This window comes from Mobula birostris, chromosome 6 (assembly GCF_030028105.1).
Source record: "Mobula birostris isolate sMobBir1 chromosome 6, sMobBir1.hap1, whole genome shotgun sequence".
NCBI classification, from domain to species: domain Eukaryota; kingdom Metazoa; phylum Chordata; class Chondrichthyes; order Myliobatiformes; family Myliobatidae; genus Mobula; species Mobula birostris.
In genome coordinates, this window is record NC_092375.1 from 87,154,193 (window position 1) to 87,172,989 (window position 18,797).

General features: G+C 40.7%; 1 protein-coding gene across 1 annotated transcript in view; it reads left to right on the top strand.

Moving 5' to 3' along the window:
• LOC140199174 (zinc finger CCCH domain-containing protein 13-like) overlaps positions 1 to 18,797 on the top strand; it is a 122,024-nt gene that overhangs the window by 67,444 nt on the left and 35,783 nt on the right. Inside the window, exons 17-18 of the mRNA XM_072260803.1 lie at positions 3,480 to 3,941; positions 17,016 to 17,168. Coding sequence (XP_072116904.1) covers positions 3,480 to 3,941; positions 17,016 to 17,168 — 615 coding nt within the window. The remainder of the gene's footprint in view (positions 1 to 3,479; positions 3,942 to 17,015; positions 17,169 to 18,797) is intronic.

Sequence of the window (18,797 nt, forward strand, 5' to 3'; positions counted from 1 at the left end):
CCTTAATTCCTCATTCTGTGCTGGTTCACCACACTCCTTAATTTCCTGACCTTTTAAAAATGCATCTTTTTCCTCTTTAAATATCCCCAATGATCTAACTTACTCAACCTTTCGAGGCACAAAATTCCTGAGGTTTATTGAGATATGTTCTAATGCATCTCAATTTTAAATGACTTCCCCCTAATCTTATAACTACTAAATCTATTGAAAGTGAAGAAATCTACACAAAAGCAGAGATGGTTTGTCATAATTGCCAGGATCCAAAGTAAACCTGTATAATTAATAATGCGTGAAGATTTTAGAAAGAAGTGATTTTATTATTGTGATAGTAATGTTAGTATTTTTTCAAGCTATCAATAATACTGTTATACAGCAAAATTTCCCGTCCGTGCATTTCAGTTGTTCTTCTTGATTATCTGCCAATATATTTTGTAAAGCTTCATTGAAAGTGCATTCCCATTTCCTTCTGGTTCATGTAAATCCAATCTGACAATCCTACCATTTATACCAAAAATGTGGGACTAAGTGTTTTGGGTTTGCTAGATTTTTCATTGTAATGGATATTTTACCTTCCTACATGGAAAATGATGCATAGAATTTAAACTTATAGGCTGATTAGCCACACAGACCAGGAAGATATCAGGTTTCATCTCTAGTACTGATATCTAAACTCTATAAGAAGGTTAAACTTGACTTCAGTACCCCAGCTGAAAGTAATCAGCCTTTTCCTGGCAGGAAGCTGGTATGGATACATATATGTCATTGGGTTTAAGCTTTTCTCAGCCAAGCTACTAAGATATTTGTACATATTGTGCTTAACCTTTTCTGTAGTAAGGATTTCATTCTTACAATCTGAACACGTTACAAATAAAAGTCCAGGGATGCAGGAGAATGAAAGAGAGACCCATGGCTTAGGGATTTAGGTACAGTGCCTATAAAGATTCGCCCCCATCCCCCTGGAAGTTTTCATGTTTTATTGTTTTACAACATTGAATCACAGTGGATTTAATTTGGCTTTTTTAAAACCCTGATCAACAGAAAAAATGATTCTTTTATATCAAAGTGAAAACTGATCTCTACAAAGTGATCTAAATTAATTACAAATGTAAAACACAAAATAATTGATTGTGTAAGTGTTCACCCCCGTAATATGACACACCAGATCAACACTGGGGCAGCCAGTTGGTTTCAGAAGTCACATTAGTTAAATGGAGATCACCTGTGTGCAGTCAAGGTGTTTCAATTGGTTATAGTAAAATTACACCTGGATCTGGAAGGTCCAACTGCTGGTGAGTCAGTATCCTGGCAAAAACTGCATCATGAAGACAAAAGAGCACTCCAAGCAACTCTGCAAAAAGCCAAAGCTACACATGAATGGCTTAAAAATAACAAAGTTAATGTCCTGGAGTGGCCAAGACAGAATCCAGACCTCAATCCAATTGAGAATTTGTGGCTAGACTTGAAAAGGGCTGTTCACTCACAATCCTCATGCAGCCTGACAGAGTTTGAGCAGTTTTGTAAAGAAGAATGGGGAAAAATTGCAGTGTCCAGATGTGCAAACCTGGTAGAGACCTATCCAAACAGACTCAATGCTGTAATTGCTGCCAAAGGTGCATCTACTAAATACTGACTTGAAGGGGGTTAGTAAGTATGCAATTAATTACTTTGTGTTTAATTATTGTAATAAATTTAGACCAATTTGTAGAAATTTGTTTTCGCTCTGATATGAAAGAGTCTTTTCTGTTGATCAGTGTCAAAAAAGCCAAATTAAATCGGCTGCGATTCAACATTGTAAAACAATAAAATATAAAAACTTCCAAGGGGTTGAATACTTATTATAGGCACTGTATATAAGAGGTACCATCAGATTTTAATTAGTAAATATGTACCAGTGGCCACCAGCATTACCTATTCATTGAGTTTTGACATAGAACCATAGTTTCAGCTTAAACAATTCCATCTGCTATGTAGTTAGGACATGTAAGTGATTACTTAATTAGTGCTTCTGGACTATTTTCAAGGAAGCCCTTGCAATCCAATATCAGAGGAACATTGTTGACTTCCTTTGTCACTGTTAATATAGAAAGCTGATTGTTTATTTATGCACTGGTACCCCACATAGTTGCTACTCCACAGAGCACTGATACATTGGTGCTCTTGATCCTATAGTTCCAAGGCTTGTAGGAACACACCTGCCAGTACTTTTAAAATGTGCACTCATAATGTGAGCTATTCTGTTGGGAGCCTGCCCTCTGCTGTCTCTTGCAGCAGTGAGTCACCCATGATTTGTTGTCAAGGTGCTGTCTGTGAGGAAAGATGCTAAGTGTGAGACCTGAGATTACATTAGTTTTATTGTCATTTACACCAGGGAGCAATGGAAGTCCTTGTTTGTATGAAACTCACAATAGTAAACAGTATGTATGGTAATAATAAATACAAATGTAACATTAAACACAGCAATGAGTGAAAAATAGCAGAATAGTGCAACTTGAAAGAATGCATAAATAAATTCTGAAGTGATAATAACAGAATAACTGAGGAAGGCCATGTTAAAGGTATGAAAACATGTCAGTGCCATTGGGAAGGGAATAAGGATTATGCCATGACTGGCATGCTGAGTGAAGGCCATTGCTGAAGACTAGCAGTAGTTGTTCCACATATTGATAGGCCACCTGGACCCTATGGGTGTCTCTTAACATGTGCTAATGAGAGGGACCATTAGGTGTAAGTCTGAGCACTACTGCCCGTCCACAACAATTATCTGCAACCACCCTACCAGCCAGGGTACAATCCTGAGCTCAACCCTTAGCTCTGAGTTGCTGCACCACTTGCCCAGCCCACCTCATGTTAGTCTTCACAAGCACCCGCTACACACTGAGCCCATGGATACTTCACCAATAGGAGACCACCAAAAAAAGGCAGAGGTTCATGCACAGCTCTGTTAGTGTTATACTGGGCCCTTATTCTTGTTTCTATGTAGTTGAGATAGTGTGGAATAGGTCCCTCTGGCCTTTGAGCCACACTGCCCAGTGACCCCCAATTTAACCTTAGCCTAATCTCTGGACAATTTACAATGACAAGTTAACCTACTGGAAGAAATCCCAAGCACTAAATAAGATCCCAGTGTGTTATCTGGAAGTTACAAAATATTTCAGATTATCAGAACAAGATATAACAGATCCTACCCACTGAATCTAGGAATGATCATGCAGAAACATTTAGAAAGCCTTGTTCTAGTCAAACTTACTCTGATCAATTTTTATGTTTAAGAAACTACTTTCTCTGTTTTAATCTGTAACTTTATTTGACATTGATTTATACTGCATCAGTAACTGGGGCTATCAAATAGATGGTATGGTATCATAATGTCCCTGCTCATGGTAGCAAGTGTCATACCTTTGATATAGAATACATTTACGGAAAAATAAACATAGTCATTTTTGTTTTCCTGAACAGTGTAATCTTGCTATGTTTTATAGATCGTCAAGATTCAAGGAGTCACAGTTCTAGAAGAAGCTCCCCTGATTTAGATCGACAAGAGCGTTCCAGGACTGGATCTTTTGAGAGCAGAGAAAAGCTTCAGGATAGTGAACGGGACCGTGATCGAGAAAGACGGGAGAGAAGAGAATGGGAGCGGGATGGAGAACATCGGGACTGGGGTAAAAGCAGGCACAGAAATAGAGATCGACGAAGAGAGGTCATGAAGGAGAAAGAAAAACCATTGGCAGAAATGTCTGATAAAGATAAAGAACGAACTCAGGAACCTGCTTCCATGCTGGAACAAACCCGAGTGGAACTAAGACCGGGAAGGGAAACTGAGAAGCAACTTGAGCAAACTGAAACTACAGCTGCAGTCACGTGTGAAAGAGATGTAAAGGAGCCAGTGAAGGAATCAGAGAATGAAGAGGTTCATGCTGATGAACCTATTGATAGCATTGAAGGTACTGTTTAAAATGTAAAGATTAATCACAGAATATAAAACGATTTAAAATCAATCCGAGGCCTCACTAGTTTGAGGTACCTGCATGAAAGACGTTATTGGGTGCAATATTCCATTCTTGTTTCATGTACTTGCTAGTGCCTAGATATACACTTAAAGGTTCTGAGAATGTAAATGTAGCTGAACTGTTTTCTCTAGCAGAAGTTTAGTTAATCAGAGGACACGGATTTATGGTAATTGACCAGAAATGGGTGAGAATTTTTTTTTATGTAAAAGGGTTAAAGAAGCAGGTAATTTTAAAATTGAAAGAAAGGGAAAGGTTCTAGGGCATTATAGTCACCAGGGCAGTGATGCAGGGAAAGTATTGGAGTCACAGGGTAATACTTTTCTAGGTCCTGATTATTTTTCACTCTAGTATTGCAAAGTAAGTAACCATAAGATATAGGAGCAGAATTAGGCTATTCAGCCCATCGAGTCTGCTCCACCATTCCATCATGGCTGATCCCAGATCCCACTCAACCCCAGACACCAGCCTTCTCACCATATCCTTTGATGCCCTGACCGATCAGGAAATGATCAACTTCCACTTTAGATATACAAACACGCACTTGGCCTCTGCTGCAGTCTGTGGCAGAGTATTCCACAGATATACTACTCTCTGGCTAAAAAAAATTCCTGCTTGCCTCTGTTCTAAGGGGTCGCCCCTCAATTTTGAGGCTGTGTCCTCTAGTTCCAGATAGCCCCACCATAGGAAGCATCCTCTCCACATCCATCCTGTCGAGTCTTTTCAACATTCAGTAGGTTTCAATGATATCCTCCAGCATTCTTCTAAATTCCAGTGAGTATGGGCCAAAGCTGCCAAATCCTCCTCATATGTTAACTCCTTCATTCCTGGAATCATCCTCATGAACCTCCTCTGAACCCTCTCCAATGACAACACATCCATTCTGAGATAATGGGGCCCAGAACTGTTGGTAGTACTCCAAGTGCGGCCTGACTAGTGTCTTATAACATAGTGACAAGGTTTCACGTAGGTTGGTGACACTTGTTTAAAAGGAGAGCTTCATGGGCATTCAGACATTCCGGAGGCCCAATCAGCAGCGGGAGCAGAACGCAGCGAATTAATTAAAAGTACAGAAGGGACAAGCAGGGCGGCCATTGTTGGGAGTAGGCTGATGGTGAGAGTAGGAGTGTCAGGCTTTGGCTCAAAGGAGGCTTCAGCTCGGAAGCGGCATTGGCTCTGGGTAAGTTTCTGTTAAGGTTTCCTTTTTTCTCTCTCTCTCGCTGTTGTGTATTCTTCATGCTGGTTGTTGGAGTTGTGGAAGACCCAGAGTCTCCCAGGGAACCACATCTGTGTGGTGCATCCAGCTGCAGCTCTTTGAAGACTGTGTTGAGGATCTGGAGCAGCAGCTGGATGACCTTCGGCTTGTTCAGGAGAGTGAGGAGGTAATCAATCAGAGTTACAGGGAAGTAGTCACCCTGAAGTTGCAAGAAGCGAGTAGCTAGGTTACTGTCAGGAGAAATGGAAAAGTGAATAGGCAGTTAGTGCAGAGCACCCTAGTGGCCATTCCCCTCAATAATAAGAATACAGTTTTGGATATTGCTGGTGGGGGTGGGGGGTGACGGGTGACCTCCCAGGGGAATGCCACGGAGACCAGGTCACTGGCGCTGAGCATGGATCCTTGGTGCAGAAGGTAAAGAGGGAGAAGAGGGAAGTGGTAGTGATAGGGGACTCAATAGTCAGAGGAACAGACAGGAGATTCTGTGGATGTGAATGGGATACCAGAATGGTGAGTTGCCTACCAGATGCCAGGATTAGGGACATCTCAGATCATGTTCACAGCATTTTGGAGAGGGAGGGAGAGCAGCCAGATGTCTTGGTACATATTGGTACCAATGACATAGGAAAGAAAAGAGATGTGGTCCTGGGGAGAATTTAGAGAACTAGGCAGAAAGCTGAGGAGCAGGGCCTCCAGGATAGTAATTTCTGGATTGCTATCTGTGCCACGCACCAATGAGGGTAGAAGCGGGATGATTTAGCAGATAAATGCGTGGCTGAGAAGCTGGTGTAGGGGTGCAATCCAGAAATTACTACCTGGGAGGTCCTGCTTCTCAGCTTTCTACCTAGCTCTCTAAATTCTCTTTTCAGGACCTCTCTGCTTTTCCTTCCTATGTCATTGGTACCAATATGGACCAAGACATCTGGCTGCTCCCCCTCCCTCTCCAAGATGTTGTGGACACGATCTGAGACATCCCTTAACTTGCATAACTTAAATTAATATGATGGCACATAACATAACCAACATAGTAAGTTTTGAAATCAGCTGATATTGTTCCCTTGTTCACTGCTGTGCACTGCTCATAATATTCCAAACAAGACTGGATACAACATCCACACCTGATTTAGGAGGCAGTTAGATCTTGTAACAAGAATGGAAAATAGCAGAGGTCCATGGAGAAAGAAGCTGCCAATGCCCTTTCATCAGCACAGATCAACACCTTAGATTCAGGGGGAGTGGTCTTCATGAAGGGGATTGGATGGACGCTTGCAGGGGGAAGAGTTTCTGGGCTGTGAGGGAAGAGCAGGGCTGGGAGGCAGAGACTTCCGAGCAATTCCAAAGTGGAGAGTGGCTCCAGCTCCCAGTTACAGTGGCTTGAGAGAGGAGTTGGCCAAAGTAAATTGGAAGGAGATGCTGGCAGGAATGTCAGCGGAGCAGCACTGGCGTGAGTTTCTGGGAAAAATGAGGAAGGTGCAGGACGGATGTATTCCGAAAACAAAGAAATACTCAAATGGCAAAATAGTACAACCATGGCTGATAAGGTAAGTCAAAGCTAATGTAAAAACAAAAGAGAGGGCATACAACAAAGCAGAAAATAGCAGGAAGATGGAGGATTAGGAAGCTTTTAAAAACCTACAGAAAGTAACTAAAAAAACCATTAGAAGGGAAAAGATGAAATATGAAAGTAAACAATATCAAAGTAGATAGTAAAAGCTTTTTCAAGTATGTAAAAATTAAAAGTGAGATGAGAGTGGATGTAGGATTGCTAGAAAATGAAGCCGGAGAAATAATAACAGGGAACAAGGAAATGACAGATGAATTAAATTAGTATTTTGCATCAGTCTTCACTGTAGAAGACACTGGCAGTGTGCTAGATGTTGAAGGGTGTGAGGGAAGAGAAGTGAGTGCAATTACTATTGTAAGGGAGAAGGTGCTCATAAAGCTGAAAGACCCAAGGTTACATAAGTCACCTGTGAACCATTTGCAGTTACCTGGTTTTCTGCATTAATTACTCATAAAATGTGGTCTGATCTTCATCTAAGTCACAATAATAGACCAATGCAATCTACCTAAACTAATAACACACAAACAATTGTACTTTTAATATCTTTATTGAACACATTGTTTAATTATTCACAGTCCAGGCTGGAAAAGTATGCGAATCCTTGTAGTTAATAACTGGTAGAACCACCTTTAGCAGCAGTAACCTCTACCAGACGTTCCTGTAGATGCTGATCAGACTTGCACAATGGTGAGGAGGAATTGTTAGACCATTCCTCCATACGAGACTGTTCGTTAATTTTTCTGGGATACTTTGCATGAACAGCCCTCTTCAGGTCATGTCACAGCATTTCAATTTGGTTAAGGTCTAGACTCTGACTTGGCCATTCCAAAACATAAATTTTCTTTTTTTTAAACCATCTGTTGTTAATTTACTCTTGGGTTTCAGATCATTGTCTTGTTGCATTATCCAACTTCTATTAAACTTCAGGTAACTGATGGCTACCCTGCCATTCTCCTGTAAAATGTCTTAATACAATTTTGAATTCATTGTTTCGTCAATGATTGCAAGCTGTCCAGGCCCTGAGGCAGCAAAGCAGCCCCAAACCATAATGCTCCTTCCATCATGCTTCGTAGTTGGGATGACGTTTTGATGTTGGTGTGCAGTGCCCTTTTGCCGCCAAACATAGCAATGTGCATTTCTGCCAAGAGGTTCAACTTTTGTCTCATTTGTCCACAGAACGTTGTCCCAGAAGCGTTGTGGAACATCCAGGTAGTCTTTTGCAAATTTGAGACATGCAACATTTTTTTCTTAAGAGCAGTGGTTTCCTCCAAGGTGTCCTTCTATGAACACTATCCTTGTTCTGTGGTTTTCTTAAAGTGGACACATGAACAGAGACTTTAGTAAGATCTAGAGATTTCTGCAGGTCTTTTACTGTTACCCTTGAGTTCTTTTTCACCACCATTAGCATTGCACATTGTGCTCAGTGTGATCTTTGCAGGATGCCCACTCCTAGGGAGAGTAGCAACAGTACTGAATTTCCTCCTCTTTGTAGATAATTTCTCTTACTGTGTTCACTCAGGCCTTTAGAAATGCTTTTGTGGCCTTTTCCAGGTCCATGCATCTCTAGAATTCTTCTAAGGTCATCTGAAAGTTGTTTTGATCAAGGCATGGTGCACATGAACAGATCTTGAGAGAGCAGGCTCTGTCAGTAACCTGACTTCGTGTGTCTTTTTTATAGGGCAGGGCACTTCTACAACCCACACCTCCAGTCTCATTTCATTGATTGGAACATCCAACTCTAAATAACTTTTGTAGAAGGCATTACCCCAGAAGTTCATATAGCTTTTTGAACCTAAGCTGTGATCGTTTAAATGGTGTACTTAGTATTGACGAGAAGAAATACAATTGTTTTTTGTACTATTAGTTTAGGCAGGTAGTGTCTGTCTATTATGGTGACAAATGAAGTTCAGACCACAGTTTATGAGTAATTACATGTAGAAAACCAGGTAACTGCAAAGAGTTCACAAACTTTATCTTGCAATTATATGTCTCAGGTGTAGAGCAAATAATGCAGCCTTGATAACAAATGAGCTACAGTTGGCATTTAAGTAAAATTCATCTTTTTCTTAAATATAAAAATATCCTAGATCTTTTGTCTTGCCCTTTCTATATAATTCTCCATCTGTTGTAAATAATTTTTTCTCGGGCTTCAAGACAGGTACAGGTATCAATTATAATCGATGTTTCGATGAAAACTCTGCCATCTTATTCAGGGATGATGCCTGAGCATGTCTAGTCCAGTGGTGTTTATACTCATGTATTCCGTTCCTCCTGATCGGTTAGTCCTCATCAAATCAGGTTTCCGCTGTAGCACCTCGTTTACAATCGAATTCCAGTCCTTACTTGGAGCAAGACCTTTGTGTTTGTTAAAATTCTTTTCCTCTAGTTTTATTTCAATGGCTTCCTTTACCAGGCGGTCCCAAAAGCCATTGGTATGGCACAGTAGTTTAGTGCCATCAGAGTCAATCCTATGGCCAGTGTTCTGCTACCGCCAATTTCCCTAGGTAACCTAAACAGATGCTCCTCCTGTGCTCCTTGATGCACATTTCCACTCTGTGTCCTGTCTGTCCGATATACACTGCTCCGCATTCACCATCATTTTGTCGACTTCGTCATCGAAACATCGGTTATGATCGATACCTCTATCCAGCTTGAAGCCTGAGAAGAGTTTCTTCATCATATACGCTGGGAAAGCACTAGATCCTCCTCCACCTGTTATGTTTCTCAGTCTCCCATTATATTTAATTGCATTATGAGAAATGTGACATCTTTATGTAAATATGGTTAGATGGTTTGACACAGAATTGTAATTTTAACTCTTTATATTTGGAATTTAATATTGTTTCTAGTTAGCAACATTTGCAGCAATGATGAAACAAAGTTGCTTTTTTTTTCTCCTTCCCTTTATATCTGCTCAACTAAGATAGTAGTGATGCAAGGCAAGATAGTAAATGCTCCTTCTGCAGGATGTGGGAAGGCAGAGAGCCCTCCAGTGTCCAGTGACAACTACAACTGCGAGAAGTGCATTTGGCTACAGCTTCTAACAAACTGCGTGAAGGAGTTGGAGCTGGAACTGGATGAACTCCAGATGATTCAGGAGGCTGAGGGAGTGATAGATAGGACAAATAGAGAGACAGTTACACCTATAGTGCAGGTGTGGGGGGAGTGACCTAACATAGGAAACTCATAGTGGTCTCGGTCTCTGGACTCTGGCACCGAGTCAACCTCTGTGACTCAGAAGGGAAGGAGGGAGAAGATGCACACTGTGGTGATAGTGGGTTCATTAGTTAGGGGAATGGACAGGAGTTCAGTGGGTGAGAACGAGATTCTCAGATGGCATGTTCCCTCCTGGGTGCCAGGGTCCGGGATATCTCAGAGCGGGTCCTCATCCTTCTTAAGTGGGAGGATGAATAGTCAGAGGTCATGATCCAATGACATGGGTAGGACGAGTGACAAGGTTCTGCACGGGGACTTCAGGGAGTTTGATGCTAAGTTAAAGGGTAGGACCTCCAGGGTTGTGATCTCAGGATTGCTGCCCATGCCACATGCTATTGAGGCCAGAACTAGGAAGACCATACAGTTTAATATGTGGCTAAGGAGTTGGTGTAGGAGGGAGAGCGTAAGATTTTTGGATCATCAGACTCTATTCCAGGAAAGGTGTGACCTATACAGAAGGGACAGTTTGCACCTGAACTGGAGGGGGACTAATATCCTAGCGGGAAGGTTTGTTAATGCTGCACGGTGGGGTTTAAACTAGAGTTGGAGCGGGATGGAACAAGAGTGTCAGAACAGTTTGTGGAGAGGTTATGGAGGCAGATGTTGGTAAGTCTTCAGAGTTAGGAATCAAAAGGTTGAGCATTGTGTGACTACTGTCCTGAGCTGTATTTATTTCAATGCAAGATCAAAGGAAAGGTAGATAATAATGCTGAAGATGAGGTGTCTGGTTTACAAGCAGAGGCAGTGTGCAGTGAGTAGAGGCTGTTGATAGGGCAAAATTGCAATCAGTGGGATGAATTGTAACATGAAAGGTGGACAAACTGGAAAAGAGTGAATAGAGGACTGAAGCTGTCATATTTGAATGCACACAGTATATGGAATAATGTAGATGATATTGCAGCACAGTTGCAGATTGGCAAGTATGTTGTAAGCATCATTGAATCATGGCCAAAAGAAAATTTAAAAAGAGCTTAATGTCCAAGGATACACATTGTACAGAAAGAACAGGCAGAAGGGATGGCGTTGCTCTGTTATTAAAAAAATAAAAATCATTAGAAAGAGGTGATATAGGGTCAGAAGGTGTTGAATCGTTGTGGATGGAGCTAAGGAACTGCAAGGGTAAAAAGATTCTGATGAGATTTGTGTGCAGACCCCAAAAAGTAGAAAGGATGTGGCCTACAAATTACAGCAAGAGATAGAAAATGCATTCCAAAAGGACAATATTACAATAATCATGGGGACTTCAGTACGCTGGTAGTTTGGAAAATCAAGTTGGTGCTGGATTCCAGGACGGGGAATTCCTAGAATGCCTATGAGATGGCTTAGTAGAGCAGCTCGTGATTGAACCCACTAGGGAATCAGCTATTCTCGATTGGGTGTTGTGCAATGAACCAGAATTGATTAGAGAGCTTGAGGTAAAAAAAAACCCTTCGGGGAAAATGAAACTAAAGTCAGAAATATCAGTATTACAGTGGAGTAAAGGGAATTGAATTGAATTGACTTCATTACTTACATCCTTCATATGCATGAGTAAAAATCTTACGTTACGTCTCCATCTCAATGTGCAATATATAGTAATTTATAATAAATAGTATGTACAGCGGGTCAGTCAATATAACATAGAAATACAGTAGTATCAGCATAAATTAATCAGTCTGATGGCCTGGTGGAAGAAGCTGTCCTGGAGCCAGTTGGTCCTGGCTTTTATGCTGCGTTACTGTTTCCTGGATGGTAGCAGCTGGAATAGTTTGTGGTTGGGGTGACTCAGGTCCCCAATGATCGTTTGGGCCCTTTTTTACATACCTGTCTTTGTAAATGTCCTGAATAGTAGGAAGTTCACATCTACAGATGCGCTGGGTTGTCTGCACCACTCTCTGCAGAGTCCTGCAATTGAGGGAAGTACAGTTCCCACACCAGGCAGTGATGCAGCCAGTCAGGATGCTCTCAATTATGCCTCTGTAGAAAGTCCTTAGGATTTGGGTGCCCATATCAAACTACTTCAACCGTCTGAGGTGAAAGGTGCTGTTGTGCCTTTTTCACCACACAACCAGTATGTACAGACCACGTAGGATCCTTGATGATGTGTATGCCAAGGAACTTAAAGCTGTTCACCCTCTCAACCCCAGATCCATTGATGTCAATAGGGGTTAGCCTGTCTCTATTCCTCCTGTAGTCCACAACCAGCTCCTTTGTTTTTGTGACATTGAGGGAGAGGTTGTTTTCTTGATACTGCTGTGTCAAGGTGATGACTTTTCTGTAGTCTGCCTCATTATTTGAGATTAGGCCAATCAGTGTAGTATCGTCAGCAAATTTAATTAGCAGATTGGAGATGCGGATGGTGACACAGTCATGGGTATACAGAGAGTAAAGGAGGGGGCTTAGGACCCAGCCCTGAGGGGCAGAGGTGAGGGAGCCCACTCTAAGCACCTGCCGGCGATCTGACAGGAAGTCCAGGATCCAGCTACATAAGGCAGGGTGAAGACCGAGGTCTCTGAGCTTTTTGTTGAGCCTGAAGGGAATTATGGTGTTGAATGCTGAACTGTAGTTGAAGGACAACATTCTTACATAAGCATCCTCCTTCTCCAGATGTGTTAAGGATGGTATGTAGAGCAGTGGCTATTGTGTCATCTGTCGATTGGTTGTGTTGGTAGGTGAATTGTAGGGAGTCCAGTGTGGGTGGTAGCATTCTGTGAATGTAGTCCTTGACCAGCCTGTCAAACCATTTGCTTATTTTTGAGGTGAGTGCAACAGGACGCCAGTTGTTCAGACATGTTACCTTAGTCTTTTTAGGTACAGGAACAATGGTGGTTGTTTTGAAGCTGGAGAGCACGCTACACTGGGAGGGGGACAGATTAAAAATGTCTGTAAATTACAGAGGCATGAGAGAGAAATTGGCCAGAATTGAGTGGAAAAGAACACTGACAGGGATGACGGCAGAGCAGCTATGTCTGGAATTTCTGAAAGCAATCTGGAAGGCACAGGATAATATATATATATATATATATCCCAAAGAGGAAGAAGTATTCTGAAGGAAAGATCACACAACAGTAGCTAACAAGAGAAGTCAAAGCCAACATAAAAGTCAAAGGGAGGGCATATAATAGAGCAAAAATTAGTGGGAAGTTAGAGGATTTTGAAGCTTTTAAAAACCAACAGAATAAAACAAGAAACAACCATTAAGGAGGTAAAGATGGAATACGCAAGTAAGCTAGGCAATAATAGTAAAGATGATACCAAAAGTTTCTTCAGTTACATAAAGTTTAAAAGAGAGGTGAGAGTAAATTTCGGACCGCTGGAAAACAATGCCAGAGAACTGCTACACATGAGGCTGTTTAACAGGCTATGGGGCTATGTCATTACAGGAAAGATTCTAGCATGGACAAAGCTGTGGCTAATTGGCAGGCGATAAAGAGTGGGAATAAAGGGAGCCTTTTCTGGTTGGTTGCCAGTGACTAGTAGTGTTCCACAGGGGTCTGTGTTGGGAATGATTCTTTTTACATTATATGTCAGTGATTTGGATTATGGAATTGATAGCTTTGTTGCAAAGTTTGCAGATGATATAAAGGAGGGGCTGGGAGTTTTGAGGAAGAAGAGAGGCTACAGAAGGACTTGGATGAGGAGAACGGGCAAAGAAATGGTAGATGGAATACAGTGTCAGGAAGTGTATGGTCATGCACTCTAGTAGAAGAAATGAAAAGGTTGACTATTTTCTAAAAGGAGAGAAAATACTGAAACTGTGGTGGAAAGGGACTTAGGAATCCTTGTGCAGGATTCCCTAAAGATTAATTTGCAGGTTGAGTCAGTGGTAAGGAAGGCAAATGCAATGTTAGCATTCATTTCAAGACAACTAGAATATAAAAGTAAGGATGTAATGTGGAGACTTTATAAAGCACCAATGGAGTATTAGAGTATTGTGAACAGTTTTCTGTTCCTTATCTTAGAAAGAATGTGCTGAAGCTGGAGAGAGTTCAAAGGAGGTTCACAAAAATGATTCCAAGATTGAATGGCTTGTCATAGGAAGAGCGTTTGATGCCTCTGGACCTGTATTCACTAGAATTCAGAAGAATGAGGTGTAACTTCATTGATAGCTATTGAATGGTGAAAGGCCTTGATAAGAGTGGATGTGGAGAGGATGTTTCCAATGTTGGGGAGAGTCTAGCACCAGAGAACACAGCCTCAGAATAGGCAGGTGTCCTTTTAGAACAAGATGAAGAATTTCTTCAGCCAAATAGTGGTGAATCTGTGAAATTCTTTGCCACAGGCAGTTGTGGAGACCAAGTCTTTATGTATATTTAAAGCAGAGGTTGAAGTATTCTTGATGGGTCATGGAATGAAGGGATATGGGGAGAAGGCAGGAGATTGGGACTAAGGGGGAAATTGGATCAGCTATGATTAAATAGCAGAGCAAACTCAATGGGCCAAATGGCCTGGTTCTGTTCCTATATCTTATCGTCTTACGGTAAATTTTCTGTAGTAAAGGAGTTAGGATATATAAAACATATGTACCATCACTGATTGGAATTGTAATTATAATGCAACAAATTCATGCTTTTGCTATAAATGTAGGATAAGGATTCTTATTTTAAAAATTGACAGGAGTACTCTATACATGACTTTTGGGTTCTAGTGCATTAATGTTGAGCATGTTGATTTTGTAGTTGCAGTGGTCCCTGGCCCTGAAACTGAGGGAGTACCATATTTTAAAATAGAAGTTGAATTGCTAATACCAGCAAGACGTGTGTCACATTCCCAATGTAAGCAGTTTATCAGACAAAAAAAATAAACTTACTTTGAAAAGCCCATTTTAAAAAACAGCATGGCAAACTACAATACTTTCTCTAAATAAAAGCTCCCCAAAAAAACTTCAATTAACATTACACTTTGTGCATTCTCAGGACATACTGAAAACTTTACAAATGTTTGAAACGTTATCATTATTGATCTCGTAAATCTCATTTGGGGCAAGGGATACAGTTGGCATAACATTCTGCAATCTCTTACTAGAGATTCCTACCTGCTTCAGAAGGGCGACAATATACCAGTGCCCATGAAGAACAGGGTGAGTTGCCTCAACGACTATTGCCCAGTTGCACTCACATCTACTGTGATGAAGTGCTTTGAGAGGTTGGTCATGGCCAGAATCAACTCCTGCCTAAGCAAGGGCTTGGACCCACTGCAATTTGCCGATGGCTACAGTAGGTCTTCAGCGGATGCAATCTCAATGGTTCTCCACTCAGCCCTGGATCACCTGGTCAATAGCAATACTGGCTGCTCTTTATTGATTACAGTTCAACGTTCAACACCGTCATACTGTCAGTACTAATCAACAAGTACCAAAACCTGGACCTCTGTACCTCCCTGTGCAACTGAATTCTTGACCTTCTCACCAGGATACCACAGCCAGTGCAATTCAGAAATACTATCTCCTCCTTCAACACTGACGTACCTCAAGCAGGCATGCTTAGCGCATTGCTCTACTCTCTTTACACCCACGACTATGGCTAGGTACAGCTCAAACAGCATCTATAAATTTGCCGACAAATACAACTATTGTTGGCAGAATTTTAGATGGTAACAAGGAGGTGTACAGGAGTGAACTAGTTCAGCTGATTGAGTGGTATCGAAACAACAATCTTGCATTCAACATCAGTAAGATGAAGGAATTGATTGTGGACTTCAAGAAGGGGAAGTTAAGGGAGCACACATCAGTCCTCAGTGAAGGATCAGCAGTGGAAAAGTGAGCATTTTCAAGTTTCTGTGCATCAACATCTCTGAAGATCTATCCTGGGCCCAGCATATTCATGAAATTACGAAGAAGGTGTGACAACAACTATATTTCATTAGGAGTATGAGGAGATTTGGTGTGTCTCAAATTTCTACAGATATGCTGTGGAGTGCATTCTAACTGGCTGCATCACTGTCTGGTACTGTCGGCCATTTCACAGGATCAGAAAAAGCTGCAGAATGTTGTAGGCTCAGCCAGTTCCATCATGGACACTAGCATTCCTATCATCGAGCATCATACGGCGATGCCTCATAAAGGCAGCACGTTTAGGAACAGCTTGTTCCCTACTGCCATCTGATTTCTGAATGGAAAATTTATACTACCTCTTTTTTTTCCTTTTTGCCTTTTTTGCTCTCTTTTTGTACTACTTTAATTTAATATATTCACATATATCTCATAGTAATTTATTGTTTTTTTTATTGTGTTGCAATGTACTGCTGCCGCAAAACAACATTTTTCACAACATATGCCAATGATATTAATTCTGATTCTGACAATGTAGTAATAGGGTATGATAGAGTAGTAATAACATGTTTTGCAATAGCTTTGAATGGGACTAGTGAGACCCATGAATTGGTTTACTTTTGTAAGAGCATAACAGTGAGGCTTGTTGCCAGTATAGTGTGCTCTCATGAGAGAGTGTGTCAATTTTCTTTCCTTTTCTTCAAAGTAGTACCAAAGTTTGGGGTGTAATTCCAGAGTTATATCCTATTTTTCTTTTCGGGGCGCATACTGAAAGACTGTCAAATAGTTTGTTTCAGACAGTTCCATTGGGGTGTCAAACATGAGGCATGGTGGTAAGGCATTACTTCAGCTGTATCATAGCTCCAGTGACCCAGATGCTGTCTGTGTGGAGTTTGCTTGTGGGATTCTACAGGGTTTTTCACTTTCCTCCCACATCCCAAACGTGTGCTGTTGTTCATTTCTCCTAGTGGTGAACACACCAAACAGGAGGTAGCTGGTAAAATGATGGGCATTTGAGAGAGAAATGGGAGGGAATGTGCAGTTAAAGCTAGGAATCATCATGAATGTGCCACTGGCTGCCAATGAACTCTGCAGCTATCAGTCAAGGATTATCACTAATAGTACTGTACTGTGCTTTAAGAACAACAGACTCAAACAAAATGATTGATTTTATTTAGTGTACATGGCATCAGAGTGATGAATGAATGTCAAAAGCCTGATTAATTTTTTCGTAAATTCAACCAGAATCTTGTATTTTTGTATTAGCAGGTGAGCAAGATGGGAAAGTAGATGATGCACAGTCATCACTGTCAGGAGCTTGTGAAGAATATGAACCAATTAGTGATGATGAGCTGGATGAAATTCTAGCTGATGATGCAGGAAAAAGAGAGGAGAACCAGGATGAAGAGAAAATATCAGGTAACCTGACTAAAACCCCTACATATTTTCCATAAAATATGTTTTATATTATATCTTTAGTAATTTTCAATTATTTACAACACTGCCTGGTTAAGAAATAAGGTTACTCAAAATGTCTAAATTGCAACTGACAGAAGCTGCCTAAAATGCAAAAATAAATTTGCCATTCTTAGTTGTTTTATAAATTATTTTAATTGTTAAAGAATCTTACCATTTACCACATGAAATTATACTGCCTTAGGCACTGTCTCTTTTAAAGTGGCTACTTTATTAGATACACCTTGTTAATGTAAATAGCTAATCCGCCAATTGTGTAGTAGCCACTCAGTGCATAAAAGCATGGAGAAATGATCAAGAGATTCAGTTGTTCAGACCAGACATCAGAATGGGGAAGAAATGTAATCTAAGTTACTTTAACTGTGAAATGATTGTTGGTGTCAGATGGGGTGGTTTGAGAATCACAGAAACTGCTGATCTCCCACAAGTTTCACACACAGTGGTCTCTAGAGTTTACAGAGAATAGTGAGAAAAACCCAGAACCTACAGTGAGTGGCAGTTCTGTGCGCGAAAATGCCTTGTTAATGAGGGAGGCCAGAGGAGAATGGCCAGACTGGTTCAAGCTGACAGAAAGGCACAGTAATTCAGATAACCATGTGTTACAACAGTGGCGTGCAGAAGAGCATCTCTGAATGCACAACTCGTTGAACCTTGTGAATGGGATACAGCAGCAAAAGACCACCAACCTACACTCAATGGCCACTTGAAGGTATCTAATAAAGTGGCCACAGAGTGGAGATCTCATCACCACAGGCTTAATACCACAAATCCATACAGTTCTCAGGAACTCTCTGTAGTCTCCCTTCATTTTTAACTTGTGCTTCATCAATAGTGGATTATGTCAAGAAAAATTCTTCAATTAGCAGTGACACTATTCACATTTAATTGTCATTTTTGTAATTTGCACATATGCTCCACTTTAAGGCTCCTGGCATTAGCTAAATAACTGGAGTCAAGCATGGTAGAAATGCAGACCAACTTTCATGTTATGGCTATGTGAAAATATCTTCATACTCTTGCATATGAAATTACTTTTAAGCGCATTTCGAATGAAATAATCTATTTGAGAAATGAGAAAATATTTCTCAATATTTACAATATTTTTGTTTATAAGATTTTGGATTGTTAGATTTAAATTATTGGTAATGAGCAGCCAGAAAATAAATATTGTTTAAGTATTTTTGCAATTTCGTTAACTGTTTCCAGATAATTCTGCACACCATACGAATTGTACATTGTCATCTGGGGAGCAGAATTCAAGATCTCAGTAAAGGCATGTCCTGATCACTGTTCTCTGATGTTTGTGGACTACTTTTTCTTGTGAGCTCTCTCACATTTCTTTTAAGTGCTTCTGTGTTTCTCTGGCTACCTTATCCTTGTTTATGGGGCTTTTATTTAGAGAATGTGTCGTACAGGACAAGTGCCATAATTTCCCAACCTGTGATTGTATTGATAATCAATGATCCTACAGTTATTCATTGAAAGTCCATCACTTTTTGAATCTGAAGGTTTGAACTGATAGAAGGCATCATGCAATTACTGGACCAAAGGCATATTTAAATTGTAAATATT